The sequence below is a fragment of the Carassius gibelio genome, chromosome A9 (genome assembly GCF_023724105.1).
Source record: "Carassius gibelio isolate Cgi1373 ecotype wild population from Czech Republic chromosome A9, carGib1.2-hapl.c, whole genome shotgun sequence".
In the NCBI taxonomy this organism is placed as follows: domain Eukaryota; kingdom Metazoa; phylum Chordata; class Actinopteri; order Cypriniformes; family Cyprinidae; genus Carassius; species Carassius gibelio.
In genome coordinates, this window is record NC_068379.1 from 29,180,094 (window position 1) to 29,203,028 (window position 22,935).

Here is a 22,935-nt window from a genome sequence, read left to right on the forward strand (position 1 = left end):
GTACCCCCCTGACCGCCAGGTCCCATCCAGCGCTTATGAAATCATGGGTAACACGCAGGGTGGGGAGAAGGCCATAAAAAGCAGCACACCCCAAATTAAAGCAAGGTTCAGTAGTAATTGTTCAGGGTCATTTTGACCATTAGAGAACACTGGAAAGGAATCATGGGAACCGTGTGAATGTCCTGCCCAGGTGAGGCAGCGTTCCCAGAGCTGCGGTTACCCTGGTGATTCCTGCGGGATTGCTGCACGTTAATTTTCTTTCATTCGGAGATGGAAAAATCCCACCTGGAGCTGCTGGACAGGCTCTTTCGGCTGGCAGCACTTTCCCAGTTCTGGCGTCAGCTCGCTGTAGCACCTTGTAACCACAATGTGGTTTTTACGAGAGGAACTCTAGAGTTCAGTGGAAAGAAAAAAAACACAATATATGCTTTTAAATACCGACGTCATTTATAAAATTATAAAAATATTTAGAAATTTATAACATGATAAAAGTTTTATACTTTTTTAAATTAAATGTTGCCCAAATTTTGCCCTTTTTAAAAACATTTTACACAAAATAGTAATAAAAAAACATGTTAAAAGCTGAATTTTCAACTATGAATTAAATAAGAACTCCAAGCCCATTAAGCCTAATCAGCTTTAGTAAATCTGTTTGATGTGAAATGTCTTTGATGTTAATGAGTAAGTAAATAAGATACCCACCGGTAAAGCATCTATTTGTCCAGACAATGTAAACATGATAATTGAGGTTTTGTAAGCAGGTTTTCTAAAGTACGTCTGTCCCGTGTGATTGGCTTTACAGAACATTCAAAAGCAAACCCGAAAGCTTGCAGCTGTTTATCATCGCAGAGATCTTATCATAACAGATTCGTCTGCAAGCAAACACAGCCCTCACAACCTCGAGGCAGGTTATATTTGAGCAATTAGTGTTGACTTTCCCCTTCGGAGGAATAGGTTTGTTTACAGATAATGAATCGATTCGTATACAAAGTTAGCTGGAAAAATGCAAGACAAAGCATAATGGCTGAATTGTGGGAGTCTTGGAGAATGTGGTGCTCAGAGAAACACTGCTGCAGGAACCATGACAAATCCCTTCAAAATTGAAGTTAGACCCCTCACCTGGTCCACTGCTGCAGACTGTAATGGTTTAAAGGACCTGTTCACCCAAAAATTACAATATATGTGACCTCAAATGACATCTGCCAGCTGCAAGAGATGGTTTTCAGTGAATATTGATCTAAATTCTCACACAAAGCTGTTATGTGACGTCAGAAGGTATTAAGGCTCAGGAGGCTTTCAATCCATAAAGAATATAAAAGTATATATTTAAAAGATAGATAGATAGATAGATAGATAGATAGATAGATAGATAGATAGATAGATAGATAGATAGATAGATAGATAGATAGATAGATAGATAGATAGATAGATAGATAGATAGATAGATAGATAGATCTTCAGCACAATTGGTCACAATTCAAATGGTTCTGAAGAAGAAATATTATCATAGCAGTTTAAATTAACACGAGAGTAAAACAATTATCCCAAAATGTAATTTGTTGCATGACCCAACTCTTTAAGACTAAGCAGCAGTCTCTGCACACCGGATAGCAGCTGTTGAGGTTTTGACGTCCTTCTAAAAGTGTCCACACCGGGTTCAGGAAGCCTCCACTTGTCTTTGGCCTCATTAAAGGGCAGAGTTGTTTTTCGGTGACAGAGGGCAAAGAAAAGAAGCTGTAAATACAAGCTTTACAGATGTTATAACGTTCTGCAACAGCAACACTTAGGCAGACTAAATCACACATCTGCAATGCATTTGAGCTGGATCTCTACAGTCCAGACAAGCCTTCATCATCCTCCACTTCACACCTGCAGAGGAGACTCACGCATATGTGCACAGCCCTCTGGGTGCCTAACCATAATGGTAACATACATTAAGTGTTGCTTATTCAGCGACACAGATTTCTTTTGATGCTTAATTGGAAACGACAGGCTTGATTTCAACAAAATAGTCCAGCACTGCATTGTGCAATAGGCCTATTCATGTTCCCACAATAAGGGAGATCAGACTGAGGCCACATACGAAAGTGCTTAGAGTCAGTTATCTGAACAGCCACATGGAATCAGAACTCCACAGAACGTTCCACAGGTTTCCAAAGCTTCGGAATTCCTGACAAAGTTCTATACATACAAAAACATACATAAATTAGGAGTGCCCAGATTGATCGGCTACCGATCGCTATCGGACGATAATCACTTCGGGAAGTTTGATCTGCAGTCTCTATCGAGGCAGTGTTGCAGCATCACTAAAGTGTATCATTAGCATTTCTTTTTAAGTCTTGTAGACTCAAAGCGCACACACATAAGACTGCCTAACATACAGCTCATGAAATCAGGCTTGTGCTGTGTGCAAGCCATTGTGCAACAATTGCTCCACTGTAAAAACTAAAATAGACTGCATGAACAAACATTTACAGTAGGTTAGATAATTATATATTATTAAAAAAATACCCCCACAAGAGTCCCTTAAGAAGGGGAACTCCCCTCATTTTCAAAAATTAAAATGAAATTCAAGCCCTGAATGATTGTCTGTTAAAAAAAGAAATCCTAATTAGAGCATTACTATAAATAATTTTACATGATAAAAAGAAGGCTTCAAAAAGATTGGTATCGGTGATTGTATCGGCAGCAGTGGTGGACGAAGTACACAAATCAAGTACTTGAGTAAAAGTACAGATACGTATAGTAAAATATTACTCCAGTAAAAGTAAAAGTACTCCTTTTTCAATTTTACTCAAGTGAAAGTACAAAAATACTCATTTTTTTATGTACTTAAGTAAAAAAGTACTGAAAGATAGATGTTTGAAATTTTATATAGGCTACTTAATTAAATTTTATACTAGCACATATTTTTTTTAAATAATCCTACTGCTCAAAATACCTGGGCCCGTATTCATAAAGATTCTAAGAATCCTCTCAGAAAACTCTTAATTTAGCTTAAAAACTTTTACGTAGGAGTCTTAGCTTAAAAGCGATTCGGGACCGATCTGAGAGCAACTCTGAGTAAGGAAAAGACAAAAACTTTCATCTTAGTGAGGAGGCGGGGTTGACCCTTCTGCTATGTATGACACAATCTTTTGAAGACTGTGATTGGCTGGTTGTCCAAGAAGGTAAAAAAGAGTGATTTTAAGTATAGGCTCTATTCTAATTCTCACTTTGAATTTACATGCGTAATTTTTCCTATTTGACTGTTCTCTCACATACACACACACACACACAGAGAAAAGCCAAACTGGACAGAGGAACAGTCTTTACCCTTAGCCCAGTTAGTGGATGAACACAAGGCCATTCTTAAAGGAAAATTCGGGATGTGTGTCACAGCAAGGGAGAAGAAGCAGACATGGGAGCGTATAGCACAAACTATTAACGGTTCATTCTCCCTGCTTGTGCGCACCTATAGCCTGCTATATTCATAAATGCAGTTTTTTGAGCCTGCAAGGTGGGAATGTCCAGTGGAAACTAAACGAGCTGCGACACAATATGTTCTGAAAGTGCTGTAATTGTTTGTGTGATCACTCTGCTTACAGAAGGTTGTGACAGACCCAAATCATCACTACTGCATTGTTGCATTTTATTGTTGCATTTTAATATCGTAATGTAGTGATTACTTTAATTTATATACTAAATTATAAATTATTATATAATCTATACCGTCTTATTAACTCACTGTCATCCATTGTCTGCAACACATTTCTTCTTCTTCTCTTCCGCTAAAGAAACTCTTAAGCCTCTTAAAGTCCTCGACTGTGCTCCTAACAAGTTTGACCTTAAGACCTCTTTTAAGGGTTAAGATGCTTTCTGAGTTACTTTTTTCTTTACTAGGATTTTTTCTTTAATTTTAAGAGTAAACGCCCACATTTCTAAGAATTTTTTTAGAATTTTGTCACTAGGAGCTACTTTTTGCAGTAAGATTCTTCATGAATTCGGGCCCAGGGATTTTTTCCAAAATAACCACTATATGGAGTCAAGATATATTTGTTGTTGATATGGACTACACTGATGAGAGTAATGTTCACTGTGAAGCTTACACTGTGATTTACCTGAGAGAAAACAGAGATGACCATCTGATTTTCACCAGTAAGAACAAAGTATTTTAAAGTTTGTTTTAAAGAACATCACAGTAATATATGACATGATAATGAGGCCGGAAGTTAGGAAGAACATTTTAAGGAAAATATAATTACTCCTTTAACCAAGCTGAATCATTCCTCCAGTCTTCAGTGTCACATGATCCTTCAGAAATCATTCTAATATGCTGATTTATCATCAGTGCTGGAAACTGTTGTGCCGATACCTTTTTTCGGGATCTTTTGATGAATAACATGACGTGGATGATTCTATTAATAAACCAGCATATTAGAATGATTTCTTAAAGCATCATGTGACACTTTATACTGGAGTAATGGCTGATGGAAATTCAGCTTTCATCACAGAAATATATTATATTTTTAAAAGATATTAAAATAAAAACCATTATCAACTCAGTGTTCATGGCAGAAAATAAAGCATGTGTATTAAAAACATATAAAACTCACCAATCTGTGTCTGTTTTTGTTGTTGAGCGGGTGAAATAAGAGGACCTTTAGGATGACGGGCTGACTTTGCATTTGCCTGATTTGTTTTAGGAGGAAAACAAATTGGAAATATCTGGCTGTGTTTAATGAAAGTAAGCGCTTTTTAAAAGAGGTATCATTTTAAAATTAACCTCTTCCTTCTGTCAGGACATAGCAATATTTTTGGCAAGTAAGAGTGCAGGGACATGCTTTGAGCCATCAAATTGAATTATATTATATAGAGGGGATACTGATTCCCAAAATGTGTTAAATATAAAACAGGGTTACCTCCCCTATAAAAGCCCAAATTATGTATTAAGCATAACTGTTGCCTTGTTTGGCAAGGGTTATTGCTAAGTGACTCTTGGCTTTGCTATGCCCATTTCATTCCCTCTGCGTGCAAAACTTAATTAGCATTGGAATATCTTTTTCCCTGTTAACACGTACTGAAGAAGCAGAAACCCAAAGAAACCCTCTTATCAAGGAACAGTTGAAAGGTGCACTCTGTTCTTTTTTCCTACTTAAAATGTTTTACGCATTTTACGTAGCTAATACTGACAAATATATGACGACTCCAGATATAATCACAGGGCATAATAATAATAATAATAATTCAGTTTTAAAGAATGACACGTTGAATGAAAGAGTCTAGTTGTCAATCAGTTTGGTTTAATATAGAATACAAATTTTATTGAGTTAGTTTTGCATTAATTAATTCACGCATTGACAAAAACGTAGAATTAATGGAAAGATACAAATTAAATATGACTGACTGTGACCTTAAAAAAAAAAAAAAACTATTCTCAGCATGTAATTGCAGCTTGGCCTCACATTTGAAACATTTCCAAGATTTTTCACACACATCTCAACATGTGTTTCTGATCAGCGTTCATATTCATGAACACAGACCCTACGGTGTGACAGGAAACGTCTAAAAGGGAAAAAAGAGACCCAAAAGGACGGTTTCTCTTGTCAGCAGTTCTTTATGCTGTGAGTTATGAAGCTCAGTAAGTCTTTGAAACTTTCTCAGTGTTCAGGAGTTCGAGGAGGTCCTGTCGGGGGTCCGGGGACAGTTCTCATTGTCAGCGGTTCTGGCTAGCGTCGCCCAAATCAAATAAGGTTAGAGTTGTTCTGCTCAGCAGCGTTTTCTCATTTTTGTTCTTGCTGAGCAAATCATATTTTTATTGGTCCTCTTCTGTGCACCAGACCCAAGCAGAGTGTGCTGTGCCAACGAAAGACTTTCTGGGAGTTTTGTAGCGATAACTTTTATTACAAGAATGTTATGTCTATACTTTACACTTTACAGTCAATTATAAGTTATTGCTGTACGTACATATTCTTATATTAAATATAATTGAATATAATAATATAATAATTATATTAAGGCTTTAATAACAATATTTTTGTGGAATATGGCCAACACGTACATGAAAGCAAATGGCTGTATGATTTTGACCACTTTTCAATGCGAGTTTATTTTTGTTTCACTATTTTTAATGGCTCAAATATTTGAAGGTAGCTCTATCGCCCCCTTGAGTAACAATATATTAAAACCATAAGTATACATGACATGAGTTACACAAATGAATAAGATATTAATTGGTCCCTTGAATGCACACTAAGAATGTGCACTTACGTTATGTTGTTTATTGCTTACAGACACATCAGACCCATACAATTAGCTAGTGTTTGCTTTCACGAACTTGAATATTACAGTTTTAGGCCTTAAGTGATGCATATTTCCACAGCTTTAGTTGCACACAGAGATTGAATGAAAATGCAACTCCATGGAATTTAAACTCAATCCATCTATTTATTCTGCATATTTTTGTCTGCTTTGATATCTCTCCTTGCTGCACGGGTTTTCTTTTTCATCGGCATGGAGGCAACATCACACATCAGTTTAGAAGGAACATTTCTGCTCAGCATCATAAAATGAACACATCAGTGCATCGCCTGCCATTCTTTCCCTTCTCATGCATAATGGATGTCAAACCAATCCGGTGATGGTGGGCAAGTTGATTTTAACTGCAGTTAAAGTGCTCCTCTGGTAGTCATTACAGGTCTTTTTTGTGAAGTCAGTGATATGTTTTGGGGAGGCCGCCATTGGTTTGACACAGGGCCAGATGCTGAAGGAGAAGAGACATGCTCCCCTCCATTTCTCCACCGGCAGCTCTAGAGAAACGGAAACAGGAGATTTACATTGCCGCTATTTTGTTTGATGGCTCCCACATGTCGCAAAATCTCAACAGGTTAAAATATGAGGGCTGCAGGACAGACTGATTGTGAGGGCATTTATTAGCCCCGGTTATGGTGACTCTTACCATAAGATCCTCAGGCAAAGACACGCTGGTCAATATATGTCACAATAAATAATCAATTTCCCCCATAAACCCCCTGCCTGTGATTACGCCGGCCCTTCAGATACATCATTTTTTCACTGAGTACTTTTTCAAAAACATCTGTTGGAACTGACAGCATGACATAACATGGGTCGGCACTCATTGAATGGATGGCTCTGTTCAGATAAAGAAGAGCAATGCCATTTATAAGCAATAAAATGCATCTAATAATATAATTTTGCATAGGATAGGATATTAAAGGATTTTAAAGTTTGCATGGATTAATCATTGGCAAAAGGATCAATAACATGACTTTAGAAAAGATGAAATGAAAACAGAATGAAGAAGGGTAAATTTCATTTTATTAACTTTGATTTAGTTTTAGTACTTCAAGTTAAACTAAACAAAAATGAGAAATGTAGACTTGGCAGCCAGCTGTAATAAAATAAGTTTAAGAGTTTTTATATTTTTTATACTTTTATTTCAGTTAATGTTTATATAGTTTCAAGTAAATATGTTTTTTTAATGGATTTAGTTTTAGAAGTTTTTTCAACTTCAAACTTTAAAAATGGTAAAGACTACATATTTTATATATATATATATATATATATATATATATATATATATATATATAAAAACACACACAAACACATGTACATATATATGTTTTATTTGGAATAACATGCACTAATGAATCATGCATAATAAGACAGAACATTCATTATATGTTTCAAAATATGTTTTGTGTTATTTTAAAACTCTTTTAAGTGTTAGAGCAGAATCTGTGTGCACTAAACATGCTCTTGTATTGCAGTCTGTGCCTAATGGTGGACAAGGGGCCTACTGCTGTCATTGCATCAGCTCTCTGGAGCAGGTTGCTTACAAAGAGTAATTCTGTATGACTCTATTACTGTAGATTACTGTAGTGCCAGGCCCAGTACTGACCCGCGATATTGAGAAGAACAAACAGAGACTCTCTCTCTTTCCCTGACAGCAGGAATGCTTCACAAAACAACAGCATGCTAGTTTGGTTTGCACTCTATCCAGTGTCCAATAGCCAAAGGAAGACGAGGGGAGTTTTCAGGTAAGGAAACCTGCCTGAAAACAGTCATTATTTTTTGTCATTCCAAAATTTGGTGTTAAGACTTAAAGTTAAGTAAATATGGTTAGTTTTGATTTCAGAGCAGTGTGGATGAACTACATGATATTCTTACTACTTTTTTTTTTTTTTTTTTTTTGCCTTTTCTAGTAAAAATATTTAAACATTGTTAAATCAAAATGCATTTCCTTGAGAAGCAAAATGACTTAACATATGTCTTGTTTTCTGATAAATGTATAAAAATTATAAGATTATGAGTTTATGCCTAAAACACGAAAAACATCTGCCAATTGCCAGATTTTTTCTTGTTTTAAGAAAAAAATCTATTTTGCTAAAATACCACAAAGATGAGACTTAAAGGAATGGTTCACCCAAAAATGAAAATATAGTGAAATTTACTTACCCGTACTTACCTGGAGCACTCTTAAATTAAATATCCCATGAAATGGCTTGACAAGCACAGTTTTATTTCCCATGTTAATGGATTTTTCACAAAATGTAATTAGCTGAAAATGGACTTACCTCAGATCACCCAAGATGTAGATCTCTCTAGCACTGTAAATAAACATCACTTTACAACTTACATCTCTGCGAGCATTTCCATATTTTATATATTTGTTTGGATTATTTTATTAGTTTTCACCTGACAGCGGTCCTGCAAAGACCCGTTGTCTCACACTCATTAATGGATCCTCTGCAGTGAATGGGTGCCGTCAGAATGAGAGTCCAAATACAAAATAAAAAATAAATAACAATAATCCACTTAACTCCAGTCCATGGATCAATATGTCATGAAGCGAAAAGCTAAATGTTTGTAAGAAATTCATCAAGGCGTTTTAACTGTAAACTACAACATCAAAATCCACCAACATATTTTTTAAGAACTGTTTTGCTTACAAACAGGAGAGAAATATGCACAGGTCAAGCTGTGTTTACAAACACAGCTTGACCTGTGCATATTTCTCTCCTGTTTCAGATGAGACTTTTTCACCGGAGAAAGCAATATTATGGATAGAGGATTCATATTTTAGCCGGAAGCAACAGTTTGAAGTTAAAAATGTCTTAATGATGGATTAGTTTATTACAAACACAGCTTTTTTCTTCACAATATATTCATTAATAGACTGGAGTTTTTTTGGGCTTTGATTATTATGTTTTTATCAGCTGTTTGGACTCTCATTCTGACGGCACCCATTCACTCCAAAGTATCCATTGCAATTTTAAGCTAATTTTAAGTTTTGTTTGAACTATTTATTTAATATCTTAAGTCATTTTGCTTCTCAAGTAAATGTATCTTGCTTTTCAGTATGTCTCTTCTGTGTAAATAAAAAGAAATACATGTCACACCGAGTCGAATAAGATTAAACAGCTTTACTTGAACAGAAAGTACAGTGAAGAAATATTCTTGTTTGTCTTGGAAGACAAAATGTCTATTTGAGAAATTGATGTCATTAACATACAAACATGGATGTGTCATCAGCTAGATGTAATCTGAGTTACAGACTGATAATGGGCTCACGGTGGATTCTGAAGCTTTATGTACAGATTGTACAATAATAGCCAGTTCAATTGCATGGCACTTACAAATGCAATTTCTTCCTAGGAATGACATTTAAGATCAAGCATATCTACAAGAGAACAGAACTACAGGAATTATCATGTAAAAAGCTTTTTTTTCTTTTGTAAATGAACACCATTCAGAAAGCCCAACAGCTTGTTTTCGTCATCCACAAAAATGTTACACTCCTCGTCTTGGATCATCTCGACATCCCTGTGCTTCTGCCAAAGGATTTTCTCTCTCTCTCCCTCCACACTGTTCATTGTTCTTCAGAAGAACGATTAAACCTCCCGAGGGGAAAATTCAGTCTGTGATGAGAGCGCTTTTGTTGACTTTGTACACAGAGAGCTCAATGGAGCGCTGCGTCATGTCAAAGCACACTGGCATCTCCGTGGCTCTCCACCTCAACGCCGCTAGAAAAATACTCCTCCCTCCCGTTCATTCCTTCTCACTTTGATGGACAAACGCTGCCCGACACTCACCACCCTTTCCCGACAAGTATACACAGCAACGTCAAACCAACATTTTGTTTGTGCAAAGGCAACATTTTGTTCACGAGAATATAACGACGACAAAACAAAGCAACGACTAAAAAAACAAGTCTCAGCCAAAAATGAAAAACTAAAAACAAAAAAAGGACAATAGTGCAATTTTTCAGTTTTCTGAACCTCTTCTCTCCCTTGGGCTTGTCCTCGTGGTTTTTCGAAGGACAGTTAGTGGCGGCTCCGTCTCGGGTTGCTCTTGTCTGAGTTTAATCCTCTCTCCGAAGGCAAAAGCCGGTTCCATTGCTGACACACACACACACACACACACAAAAACATTAGTCACTTCCCATTGCCCTCTGCAACAGGGGCCTCTTTCCATATTCTCATTCAAAGGCTCTACAGTCTTCGATTTCATGTCAGCAGGTCAAAGCCATGAAACACAGAAATTAATGATACTTTATTCAATTGCAAGTTTGCAGAAGAAAAACATTTTCTTGCTAGATTTTATTTCTGTCTGTCTATCTATATGTGTATATATCTAACTCCGATTCTTAACATGATTCTTCACACTAGTGATTACTCTGTTATATGACACCTGTGTGAAATTCAGGAGAAATGAATTCATACTTCCATGAAAAATCCCATTGATTAAATGTCACTGAGCAAAACTGACTCATAAAAGCATCATCAAGCATCATTTGCTTGCTGCTCCTGCTTGAGTTGATATTTTACATCTAATGCAATGACATTTATGTATTTTAAGTAACATTTCGATATTTGGAGACCAAAGTATCTAAATACTTTCTGGGGCCACTGTAATGTAGGGACTGCTATTTTCATACCTTCACTTTCCGTGCCAATTTATCTTTCCACTTCTGTGCAATGGACCCTTCAATGAGCAGCAGTCTGTGAGAGAAATTATTTATGAGCACAGGAATATAATCTATGAATATCCTCATCACATAAATCAGGCGCTACCTGGACCTTTCCTCGTTTTCATAACCCATGATGATATATTCCTCATTGGCTGTCAGCGGTGGACACAGACACCCAGAATTATAATAAAGAGTGACGGTGTCTCGAGGGATGTGGACCAGAGAGGACTTCAAGACGTCTTTGACTTCCACAATGGCACTCAGGTCATGATTTCTAGTCTTGATCTCTTTCACTCTTGCCCTGATGACTGAAAAGAGGAACAATGAAAGCGTGTTGTGTTTTAAGAATCACAAAAAGGAGTGATTTAGAACTTTACACAAGGTAAACTGTAAAATAACCTTCAGGCCTTACCATAATTGTAATTGTTCTTTGAATATGTCTTTTTAGCAAGTCTCACAGACTTGCATTTGCACCGATCTAAAATAAAAAGTAAAAGATTTATGTTCAGAAATTTTAGGTACAACTGTAGTAAATCAGTAATGTTATGTTTAAAGTAATATTTTTTGTTTATCTAAAACATTATAGCACTTTGCTATACCATGCATTTATAACGTATCTGCACATTAATATTTAATAATTATGCACACAAACAAAACTAAAAATCCTAATAAATATACATATAAAATTATAAAAATTATTGATACTCAAATAGCATACCATTCGCTTTTTTGCAGTTAGCATTATGTGAATCCATTGGGAAGTCTGGATTTCCCTCTGCACAAGAACCAGAACCAGAAAGTTTAATTTTCAAACTGCATTTCATCTATGCATTCCAGAAACACCCTCTTTGAATTTCGCCATGTTAAACAATAATTCAGAGTTATCAAAAAATGATCTCACCAGGGTTACATTTCGAAGGGTCTTGATAGTATGGATTATCTTTAGGGAAGAGGAATTTAAGTATTATTTTAACAAAATAGTTTTAACAAAATTCCATTGATGATCATGACTGCAGATATTTAAAAATAAAATAAAATAATGAAGTACAAACTATTTACATGATATAAGATATAACTAAAGTGTATGAATATAAATTAGCACTTTTGGAAACTGAGATGACAGTCAAAGGTGCCCCAATAAGACAACATTCATTATAATATAATAAAATATAATATAATGTCATAATCACTACAGTGTAAAAAATATAATCAAAATGTCCCACTTTTTGATACTGAGATCAACAAAAGTCTAATTATCTACATTAATCCCTTATAATAATAATGAGAACAATGATACTATTGAAAATGATCGCACGCTTTACATATAAACAAATTACACACTATATGCATACAATAAAATCTGTATCTATACATTACATAAAAAAATTTATATAAGGTAAATTTTCATAACTTGGGTCACTTTTTGACACTTATATGACTATCATAATTGACCTGAATTCTCCGTATGCATATTTAAAAAATAAATAAATGACAAAATAATAAATGCATGAATAACCTGGCCCCTCCGCCTTGACTATGGCCTCAGGTGAGATGCAGACTCCTCGGTCGTAGACGGGCAGCTCCTCGCAGGCCAGACTCTCCGGCCAGGTATGATTGTACTTCTTCATGACCGGCTCGCAGCCGCGCTTGGCCCGCTCGCACACGGACTTGCAGGGCTTGATGGGGTCGTGCTGGAAGTCGATGGTGCATATGGGCGCGTACATGGCGCAGAGGAAGAACAACAGGTCCGGGCTGCACTGGGTGCCCAGGAGCCCCTCGAACTGCTCGATGGCGAGCACGGCGTTGGCCTGCGTGCTGTGATGGAGGTGGTTGGGCATCTTGGTCATGTTCCACGGCATGGACCTGCACATGGGGATGCGGATGGGCTCGCAGGACGCGCCCGCGGTGCCTCGGGGGATCTCCAGGAGACAGGCGACGGCCAGGACGCAGATGAACATCTCGTAGGGAAACATATTATTGGTGAAGAAAAAAACACACAGTTGAGAGATGAAGCTATTTATAATTCACCAAAAGCATGCGAAGATCTTAAGGAGAGCTGGAGCCTCTTGCGCGTAAAAGCTCCCCAAAACAACGTTCCTCAAACTAAATTCACCATACTGAAGTATTGTATCAGATGAACCGAGAGCGAAAGCTCATGTTTTTTGTTTTTTTATATAGTCTCGCTGAAATGATAATGCGGAAATAATTTCTCTCCTGGGAAACGGTCGTGGGGTCCCTCTCTTCAGGAGCGCGCTGGTGAACTGGTCTCTCCTCCAGCTCCTGCTGACAGAAAGCGACTGGAAGCAGCTGGAGGAGGAGGAATAAGAGCAGCCCACCTCCTCCTCCATCACTTCAGTCTCCTGTTGCGCCCTCAAACACAAGACTGTTGACTTATTGCTGCCGTAAACGACTTTAACCAACACAAAAAGTGCTGCTTGAATAAGTCAAATAGTACATAGAGTTGTGGACATAAGGAGGTGCTAATTTAAAGGCAGACCTCGAATCAACATCTGTCTGTGTTGATTAGGACGCTACAAACAGGTACAGAACAATAATATATTGAAAGGAGAAGGGTCACACTATGTTTTAGCGGATTTACAAAATTAATGAACTGCATGTTTTTGTATTCAGAGTTGATGTTTTTGCACATTGTGTAGGCTAAGCCATAATGTTTGAATTAAAATATGGAGAAATTAGAATAGCCTACAATTTTCACTAAAACGTTACAACTCTAATCGTGAAATCAAGGCAGGGTTAATTTGCCTGGGAATGTGTTTTTATATTTTATTTATTTACGAGTAAAATACGGTTTATGGTTAACATGCATTCCACGTTTTACATTAAAGCACAGTGTCATACCTCAGACGTGATTTCTGGAAGAAAAATAAAAAACAAACGCGGGATGCTAGCAAGTTACTAAACTACAACTACCATAAGGATGTGAAGTTGTGTTCGTGACGAAGCAGACATCCGTTTGTAGTCTTTATGTAGAACAGTTTAGCATCTTATGCTTAGCGGCATATTTGAGAAATGACTGTAAGGTAATTTATATTGTACAATAAAATGTTAAAGTCTCCTCAATAAATGTTTACTACATCACTTAATTTACTCTTAAATCGAAAAAAAGTGCCTTTTGGCTCAATTTATGTGTGAAGATTTAGATGAGCAGCCTCCTATCAAAGAAATAACAATGCTCCAGTCAGCTTGGACTACAAACAGAATAATAAAAATGCTGTATATAGAAGCCATTTTTCATATTCCTGCATAATGAAATGTCAAAATCACACAGGGTTCCCACTTTTTGACCTCTGGATAAGGACATTTAATCAATAATAATAATAAAATTGGGAGAAGGATATATTAATAAACCATTTAGACAAATATGTGAATTGGTTTAACTGAATTCTTTAAAAAAAAAAAAAAAAAAGAACAATTTACTGTTAATTCCATGTTTTTCATGACTATCAGAACTACTTTAAATCACTTAAACAGCATTAAAGTGGACCAGTCAAACTGCATTTGACCTGATGTTTATTCATGTTATGGAAGATACATTGTCATTTCCAAAAAATCCAAAACATATAAAACCGGTTAAGGGAGAGGAGGGGGAAAACAACTAATAAACATTCAATAAATATGTAAGAATGTTTATTATAGCTTACAGACCGGTACAATGGAGTGTCAATGCCACAAGGCATCATGAAAGTTAGTTAAAAAATTATACTATGCTTTGTACAGACAACACTAGGTTGCTTTTAGAACATGTAGTTATGCACAATTCTGCCGTTTCAATCCAGATGAGATACTGTTATATCCATTAATTTGGCAAGTATGTCAAAGAAACACAAAATGTAATGAAAATAAATGCAAATTCACAGGGAGGGAGGGAGGGAGAGGGAGAGAGAGAGAGAGAGAGAGAGAGAGAGAGAAGCACGCAGTAACCCACACTAGAACAACATCAAAAAAGAATCACGGTTTCATAGAGGCATCTGTTATCGTAACAAGCATTTAGCATGATTTAGAGTTTTTAATAATTCACCCTTGCCCTCCCCCCATGTCCCAACACACACAATTAAGTATTTAATGTGTTTGTTTCCATGTTTAACCATTGCAAATTAAAACACAAACCATAAAAAACAAAAGAGGTCAAAATGATGCTTAGTGTCACTAGTCCCTGGGATCAAACTTGATTACTGTAAGTGGTCAATAAACAAATATTCTTTTCTTTATTCAGTGTCATAAAAGTTTTGATCCCATTAAAAGTCTTGAACTGGTAAGACTATAAGATTGGAGAATCCTACAGAGAAATATGGAATGAGGGCTGAAGTATCCGCCGCTCGAGTGCTCTACACACGGCAACTCTTATGCTGAAGAAGACACAGACTGCTTGTAGACGGCGTGGTAGGCGTTCCGGAGCAGGACGTATGGGAAGCAGGACTCCAAGAGGTCCATGGTGAGGAATGGTGATTCTTGAACGATCTAGCCAAAAACAATCACGTTCAGAACAGATGTCAGGGTGATGGGATTGGGATGTTCTGCTGCAACTGACACACGTGGGCACATCCTGATAAAAACCCCTTCTCACTTCCCTTTACACTCTAATTCAATGCATCCTGCAGATTGCGCTTCAAAGAATGAAAAATCCCATGGACAAATCCCCCTCAAGCCTTACAGATCAAAAGAGCTGCGTGACTCTCAGACACAAACAACAGAAACAGTCCTTAGCACATTTTCCCAGTCATCAGAACAAAACGATGGAAGCATGGAGAAATCGTGTGCAACCAAAGCAGTTGGTTTGGTTCTTTTAAGTGTTTTCCCCATTGATTTTCTCCACAGGGATTTCAAAACATTCTTCAGTTCTAAACATTGATCTCAGAACGGGATTGTTTGGTTCAATCAAATTCTCACAGCATTTGGTTTAAAGCAACAAAGTATATATATAAAAAAAGACAGGACTAATTAATATCTATTCTGAGGAAATTAACTACTCATGACATGAAACTCTGTGACGTTATTGACTTCAGTCATTGCTAAGCATTTTTCTAAATAATTTCTAAGTATATATATATATATATATATATATATATATATATAAAAGCGACTCCAAAGCGACTTACAGTGCATTCAGGCTATCAATTTTTACATATCATGTGTTCCCGGGGAATCGAACCCCCAACCTTTCGCTTGCAACCTTGTGTTTACACACACACACACACACACACATACATATACATATATAAAATATATGTGTGTCTGTGTGTGTGTGTGTGTGTGTGTGTGTATATATATATATATATATATATATATATATATATATATATATATGTGTGTGTGTTTGTGTATTGACTATCGGCTCAGGTGAGATGCAGACTCATCGGTCGTAGACGGGCAGCTCCTCGCAGGCCAGACTATATTTATTATGCTCACCAAGGCTGCATTTATTAAAAAATAGTCGAAATAATTTTTATTTATATATTGTCAAATATTATTTTCGATGATAAATTTTAAAATGTCATTTATTCCTGTGATTCAAAGCTGATTTTTCAGCATCATTACACCAGTCTTCAGTATCACATGATCCCCCCCCCCCCCCCAATGTATGTTGTCTGAACATGTATGGGAAAAAGAATCACATCATTCACAGGCTGTGATTTCTGTTTCCATGGTAACAATAACTCTGATAAGTGGAGTTCTCTTTAAGAGACTTTTACTTTTTTAAGATAAAATAAAATAAAATAATAAAAATTAAATACTAAATAATTAAATAGCCAAATATTTTCTATTTTCAGGAGTATATCACATACCGTATTTTCCGGACTATAAGTCACACTTTTTTTCATAGTTTGGCTGGTCCTGCGACTTATAGTCAGGTGTGACTTAGTTATCAAATTTAATTTGACATGAACCAGAGAAATGAACCAAGAGAAAACATTACCATCTACAGCCGCCAGAGTAGATGGTAATGTTTTCTCTTGGTTCTAAATAAATGCGACTTAAAGTCCAGTGCAACTTATATATGATTTTTTCCTCATCATGACGTATTTTTGGACTGATGCGACTTATACTCAGGTGCTACTTATAGTACGAAAAATACTTAAAACGTTTTAGTACTTAAAACCTCATAACATATAATCTTTTTTTTTTTTTTGTCTTGTAATGGAGGTGTGGATTCACTCACCATGTCCAGGAGCAGGTAAACAGACTCCCTGTTGCGTGTAGTGGTTTTATCCGTCTCCTGTCCAATCTTCAGCAGGCTGGAGGAGGCGAGCTATGGGACAGAATTACAGGGGTTTATTAAGCTGCAAAGAACCAGAGAGAGAGATGCACAAATTGAGTGTTTATTGTTGACATGTAAATGTAAATGGCATGTTGTGTAGTAAAAGTTTTGGAAATGAAAAAGCTTTAAGCCTGGAATTAGAACAACTACTACTATTACTGTTACTTACCGCGAGGAACTCTTTGAGGCGATCCTCTATGCTGCCCTTGTGGATAGTGAACAGAGCAGCGGCAATCTGGTTTATCGCTTTAGCCAGACAGTGAATGTTGTTGCAGTGTCCTTTAAAGATTTAGAGAAAGATAACACACACACACACACACACACACACACAATAAATTCCATGCACATTAAAACACGTCATTCCAGCGGACAACAGTTCAAACAGCACAGATGTAACCTGATTTCATTCTCAGCGGTTCAGCGCAAGACTGAAATGTAAAAATTGGTACCTTCTATTGCAGGACTGTACTGTGACATCACATTGCTGGCCAGGGTCGGCATGGAAACAGCCACGAAGACCATCAACAGGCAGGCGATCTTGTACTCCTCCTCTGGGCTAATATTTTCTGTTACAAACAGAGAATTGAGTATTGTGAGATGGCAGGGAAACTGCATTTCTCTCTCTGGACAGTGTCCCAAAATCTGTGCAAAGAACCAAGAAAAACGGCACTAATGCCCAAAAATTAACTCTTATTTATGTTATTAGCGCAACAGCATTTGGTGTGATTCAATTAAGTCTAGTTTGAGTTGACTGGCTATTTTGATAGTAAACAGAAGACGTTTGGATTTAACCATCAGGGGAATACAACAAAAACATCGGCTCTGGCCAAGAGGCCCTGGAGGGTCTGAACTGCTCTGAGAAAATGAAATCTGTTCACCGGAGCTCTGGAGAGCTGCTATGTGGAATAAGATATGTTTAGGTGCACAAGGCTCTTCTCAGGAAGCTGATTCCTCGAACGGGCTCTAATGCCAGATGAGGGTCTGATAAGCAATGCTGGACAAATGCATCTGCAAACAGCTGTGCGAGGGAAGCTACTATGAAATGTGAAGCTTCGCAAACCACAAAGATGCACATTATTTCAAGTAGTGGTAACTCTTTACAGTAAGGTGCAATTAAAAAAATGTCTGTTTTCTATCAGGTTTCGATTTTAATATATTTTCAAATGTTTTCTTGTAATGGCTTTGCTGAATTTTCAGCATGCTGAAAACTTGTGTGTGTAAACTTTCAGGATTCTTTGATGAATAAAATATTCAAAAGACCAGCGTTAGTTAGAAATAGATATTTTTCAATAACAAAAAAGTTTTTTTATTGAGCAATTTAATGCATCCTTCCTGAATAAAAGTATCAATTCTTTATTTTTCAAAATAAAAAGCACACATTTCAATAGTAGTCTAAACGAATACATTTATAACATTGTTTTAAAAAATAACAATAGTTTATGTATTAGGAATAAAACACCACACTTATAAATTACATAAAATAAAACACTTTATATTATAAAATACTTTATATTACCGATCATACTTTATACTATACTTATATAAAAAATATTGTGATAAACAGCAGCATTTAACCAAATATTTCCATTAAATGATGATGTAAAATGCCTTGCATAGACTTTTTTTTGAACCAGTTAACTGGAACAACAAGTCTGAATGAACCGATTCATTAAAATTAAGTTTGATTAATGCCTCCGTCTGTAAAACGGCATTGTAATACAGAGATAAAAAAAAAAAAGCTTGCCGCATTAATAAATCAAGTAGCATTATTTTGTCAGATTACACTGTTACAAAAAGTTGTAGTTACTGGCAAAACAATGCTATTGCGACGATAACCAAGTTCTTATTACACTGCTAAAAAAGTTAGTAGTATCGCTTTTAGTTAGCTACTCCTCAACACCGAAAACGACACTCATGAGACACTAAAGTGCAGATCTGCTATGCACAGATATTTGTATTATTTTTAACTCTGGAGGTTGTGGTTAAAATAGGCCTGGCCATGTGAGGTTTGAAACTTTCTTGTGAAATCATTCACCACAGAAATAATAAGACATTGTAAACTGATACTGTGATTAAAGTGAACATGGGTGTGGATGTAATGCATGTTTCTGAGTGTGTATTATAGTGTGAGGTTACACCATAATCACAGTGCAAGTGAGCATCCTAACGCTGCAGTATTTGACCCGATATAAACCATGTGATACCACTTAACCTTTCAACACAAACCAAACCTTTTTTACAGCCAGCTAGCTTGCGTCCAAGCTCTTAATACAGGGATTTCTGGTAAATCATTTAGCATGAAATGGTCTTTAGATTTGAGCACCAAAGTGCACTCTGGAAAACAAATTCCTGTTCAGATTTTCTTTCAAATACGTGCACACAGACGTCAAACTCCGTTAACTACCTCTTTTGTAGCAAATGCTGATAAAAGGTGAATTCCAAAAAGGGGACACTCTGCGTTCTAACATATCTAGAGCAACACCACCTGATGCATATCGGCATAATCTGCACTTTCTTAAGAGGCCAAAACCAAAGCACTTCCAGTTACAGCATTTTATTTTCCTCTGAAAAGGAAAAAACTGAGCCAGTTCATATTTTGATGCCAAAAATGTACATCTGGGTTTGAAATGGCCTGATGTGCAATACCATTTTAATGGTCTGAAATAACCTACCAGACTTCTGGGAAGACAGAGCCACTACCAGAGCAGGGTCGATCTCACAGGGCAGGCCTGCAGCAGAAGACAGCTCGTACACGTTCATGGCAACCTGAGAAAAGGGAGAACTTTAGGTCCGGCGGCCCGTCGTTACTGCTGACAGCAAGTGTGAATGTCACCTACCTTCATATCAGTTTCACGAGGAATGTGGTCTTTGAAGTCTTCCACGGAGCTCACAAGGAAGGGAATGTGGCAGGACAGCACCTGGAGAAAAAGGACAAACCTGTGATTAGTGCTCATTTGGCCTACAACATCTTCAAACAGAGGAATGGTTTACTCAACCTCACTTCATTCCAATATTACTTGCTTCAAACACAAAAATCAGAGTTTATATTTCCTCAAAATAAAACGGTCAGGGATTTACAGGACCAAGCTTCGAAAAGCACAAAAACCCCCACATAAATAAGTCTTTAATGATTCACTGGTTCTCATTTCCAGTCCTGGGGACCCCCTCTTCTGCACATTTTGCATGTCTCCCTTATTTAACTAACCTGAATCAGATCATCAGCTCGTTAGGAGAGACTACATGAACTGAAATGAGTGTGTCAGATAAGAGAGACTTGTGCAGAGCAGTGGGTCCTCACAGTGGGGAATTGAGAACCACCTGTGTGTGCTACATTCAAAGTCTTCTAAAGTCATATACATGTATATGTATAATGATCGTGTGAGTAAATTTCAACTGAGAATCTTATCTTACTGTAGCTCTCTTTCAGACTTATGCATATTCAAACAACCGAACCCAAGCGTCTTTAGGTGGCACATTTGAAAATAAAATAATAATAAAAATCAGTATTACTGTATTTTCCGGACTAGAAGTCACACTTTTTTTTTCATAGTTTGGCTGGTCCTGCAACTTATAGTCAGGTGCGACTTATTTATCAAAATTAATTTGACATGAACCGAGAGAAATGAACCAATAGAAAACATTACCGTCTCCAGCCGCGAGAGGGCGCTCTATGCTTCTCAGTGCTCCTGTAGCCTACACTAAGCAGCATATAGCGCCCTCTCGCGGCTGTAGAGGGTAATGTTATCTCTTGGTTCTAAATAAATGCGACTTATAGTCCAGTGCGACTTATATTTGTTTTTTTCCTCATCATGACGTATTTTTGGACTGATGCGACTTATACTCAGGTTCGACTTATAGACCAAAAAATACGGTATTTATATCACATTATAGTATTTAACAAATTTGCATTGTTTTATTTTTATATTTTCAGTTTTAATTTTAGCTACGGTTTTAATAATTTTGTGCTTTAGCCATTTTTCGTAGTTTTTCTATTCATTGATAATATTTGTATTTTATTTATAAGATTTTACGTACATTCAACTATACGTATTTTTATATTGTTAGTTTTAGTTAATAACAACACGTTAATATTATGGTAATATATATGAGAATGCAAAGCAGATTTGAGAGCTGCAGAAGCTCTGTTCATTTCACAAGACATTGCATGACTTTGCATTGCACTGCATGACAGAAGATGCGTAAAAGTAATATAGACAACTTATTTGGTCTTTTTGGAGATTTGCAGTACAAATGATCACCCATGTTTACTGTATGAGAAAGAGTGGCTTGGAAATTCTACATAACATCTTATGCATTTGATGGAAGAAAAAAAGCTAATGTAGGATTGTGTTGAGCAAGATGTCAGCTATAAGGCATACAGCATTCATCTGTTAAGCTGAAATGATGTCCATGTGAGTGTGGTCTGAGTAACGAGAGAAACGAGACGAGACAAGACATCTGGATACAAACTCACATCTCTGAGAGCTTCCTGAGCCAGAGAGCGGAATGACAAAATCACGCCGATGATGGTCATCCGTTTCAGCACGCTGTCAACTGCTACAGAAATAGAAGACAAGTCATATTAATAACTTCCAAAAATAGGCCATTTTCCTCCTTTAGTACCACTAAAATAGGTCTGCAGTTGGTGTGTATATGGGCCACATTCCTTTAGACGGGATTTCTAAATTCCTGCTCTTATTTGAGCTCAGTAATATGACTGTATGAGGACAAGCTATAATAAATAGCACAAATAGCTCTGTGTTGAGGGCAGAGTCTGGAGTGAGTGGGGGCGGGTGGGAGTTAGTAGAGCTCATACCATGACTTTCCAAACAGATACTGTCTAATACAGGGCTTCTCAACCTGGGGTACATGGAGATGAATGGAAATTTACAAGATTTAAAATATTCAAAATTTTCTCACCTTGTCTAACAATATTAATATACAAACCCGATTCCAAAAAAGTTGGGACACTGTACAAATTGAGTGAAAAAGGAATGGAATAACTTCCAAATTATTGCATTCTGTTTTTATCACAATTTGTACAGTGTCCCAACTTTTTTGGAATCGAGTTTGTAGCTTTGAGTATGATTCCTTGACCACTTTGACATGAAGACACAGTTTGCTTTGTTTTTACATGCTGTTCATGGGCAGATTAATCTGAACAAGATTAGAGACCATCAGAGAGAAAAAAAGGAATTTATTAGATGTAGTACTTCATTTAGTATTGTATATACTCTGTGATCAGAATATCTGTCCGGTACTGATTATTTCACAAAAAAACATATTAATATAATAATATATGAATACACTGTACACTACTATTCAAATGTTTGCCGTTGTTTTTGAAAGAAGTGTCTTTTGCTCACCCATACCACATTTATTTGCTCAAATTCAGTAATATCATTAAATGTTATTACAATTTAAAATAACTGTTTTCTATTTTAATATATTTTAAAATGTAATTTATTTCTGCTGGCAAAGTTAAATTTTCAGCATCATTAATCCAGTCTTCAGTGTCACATGATCCTTCAGAAATCATTCTAATATGCTAATTGATCATCAATATTTCAAACAGTTGTGCTGCATAATATTTCTATGGAAACTGTAATTTTTTCCTAGATGCATTTATCGAATATTATAAATGTATTTTACTGTCAATTTACTGTATTTTGATCATTTTTATGTG

At 36.5% G+C, this 22,935-nt stretch overlaps 2 protein-coding genes across 6 annotated transcripts in view; both read right to left on the reverse strand.

The window, feature by feature from the left end:
* Positions 1 to 9,410: 9,410 nt before the first annotated feature.
* LOC128020123 (secreted frizzled-related protein 3-like) lies at positions 9,411 to 14,340 on the reverse strand. The gene is made up of 7 exons (XM_052606746.1): positions 12,489 to 14,340; positions 11,874 to 11,912; positions 11,691 to 11,747; positions 11,385 to 11,450; positions 11,076 to 11,280; positions 10,940 to 11,003; positions 9,411 to 10,400 (listed from the first exon to the last, which is right to left on the reverse strand). Exons 1-7 carry the CDS (start codon positions 12,943 to 12,945, stop codon positions 10,326 to 10,328), a joined length of 963 nt encoding a protein of 320 aa, XP_052462706.1. The 5' UTR covers positions 12,946 to 14,340; the 3' UTR covers positions 9,411 to 10,325.
* A 146-nt stretch (positions 14,341 to 14,486) lies between these two features.
* Positions 14,487 to 22,935, reverse strand: part of LOC128020122 (nck-associated protein 1) — a 51,347-nt gene continuing 42,898 nt past the window's right edge. For 4 of the 5 annotated variants that reach the window (XM_052606742.1, XM_052606740.1, XM_052606745.1 and 1 more), the window contains 7 exons: positions 21,724 to 21,806; positions 20,087 to 20,167; positions 19,922 to 20,015; positions 17,699 to 17,815; positions 17,419 to 17,528; positions 17,151 to 17,240; positions 14,487 to 15,451 (listed from right to left, as the gene is read on the reverse strand). In XM_052606742.1, the coding sequence (XP_052462702.1) occupies positions 15,335 to 15,451; positions 17,151 to 17,240; positions 17,419 to 17,528; positions 17,699 to 17,815; positions 19,922 to 20,015; positions 20,087 to 20,167; positions 21,724 to 21,806 (692 nt within the window). In that variant the 3' untranslated portion in view covers positions 14,487 to 15,334. The remainder of the gene's footprint in view (positions 15,452 to 17,150; positions 17,241 to 17,418; positions 17,529 to 17,698; positions 17,816 to 19,921; positions 20,016 to 20,086; positions 20,168 to 21,723; positions 21,807 to 22,935) is intronic. The other variant, XM_052606741.1, reaches the window with a different exon arrangement.

Excerpts from the sequence above, each read along its gene's own strand:
- LOC128020123 (XM_052606746.1), bottom strand. The coding sequence starts at position 12,945 with ATGTTTCCCTACGAGATGTTCATCTGCGTCCTGGCCGTCGCCTGTCTC. Across the intron at positions 11,913-12,488 it reads AGTCAAGGCGGAGGGGCCAG|ATAATCCATACTATCAAGAC; the intron begins GTTATTCATGCA and ends TCTTCCCTAAAG. Across the intron at positions 11,748-11,873 it reads CCCTTCGAAATGTAACCCTG|AGGGAAATCCAGACTTCCCA; the intron begins GTGAGATCATTT and ends GTTCTTGTGCAG.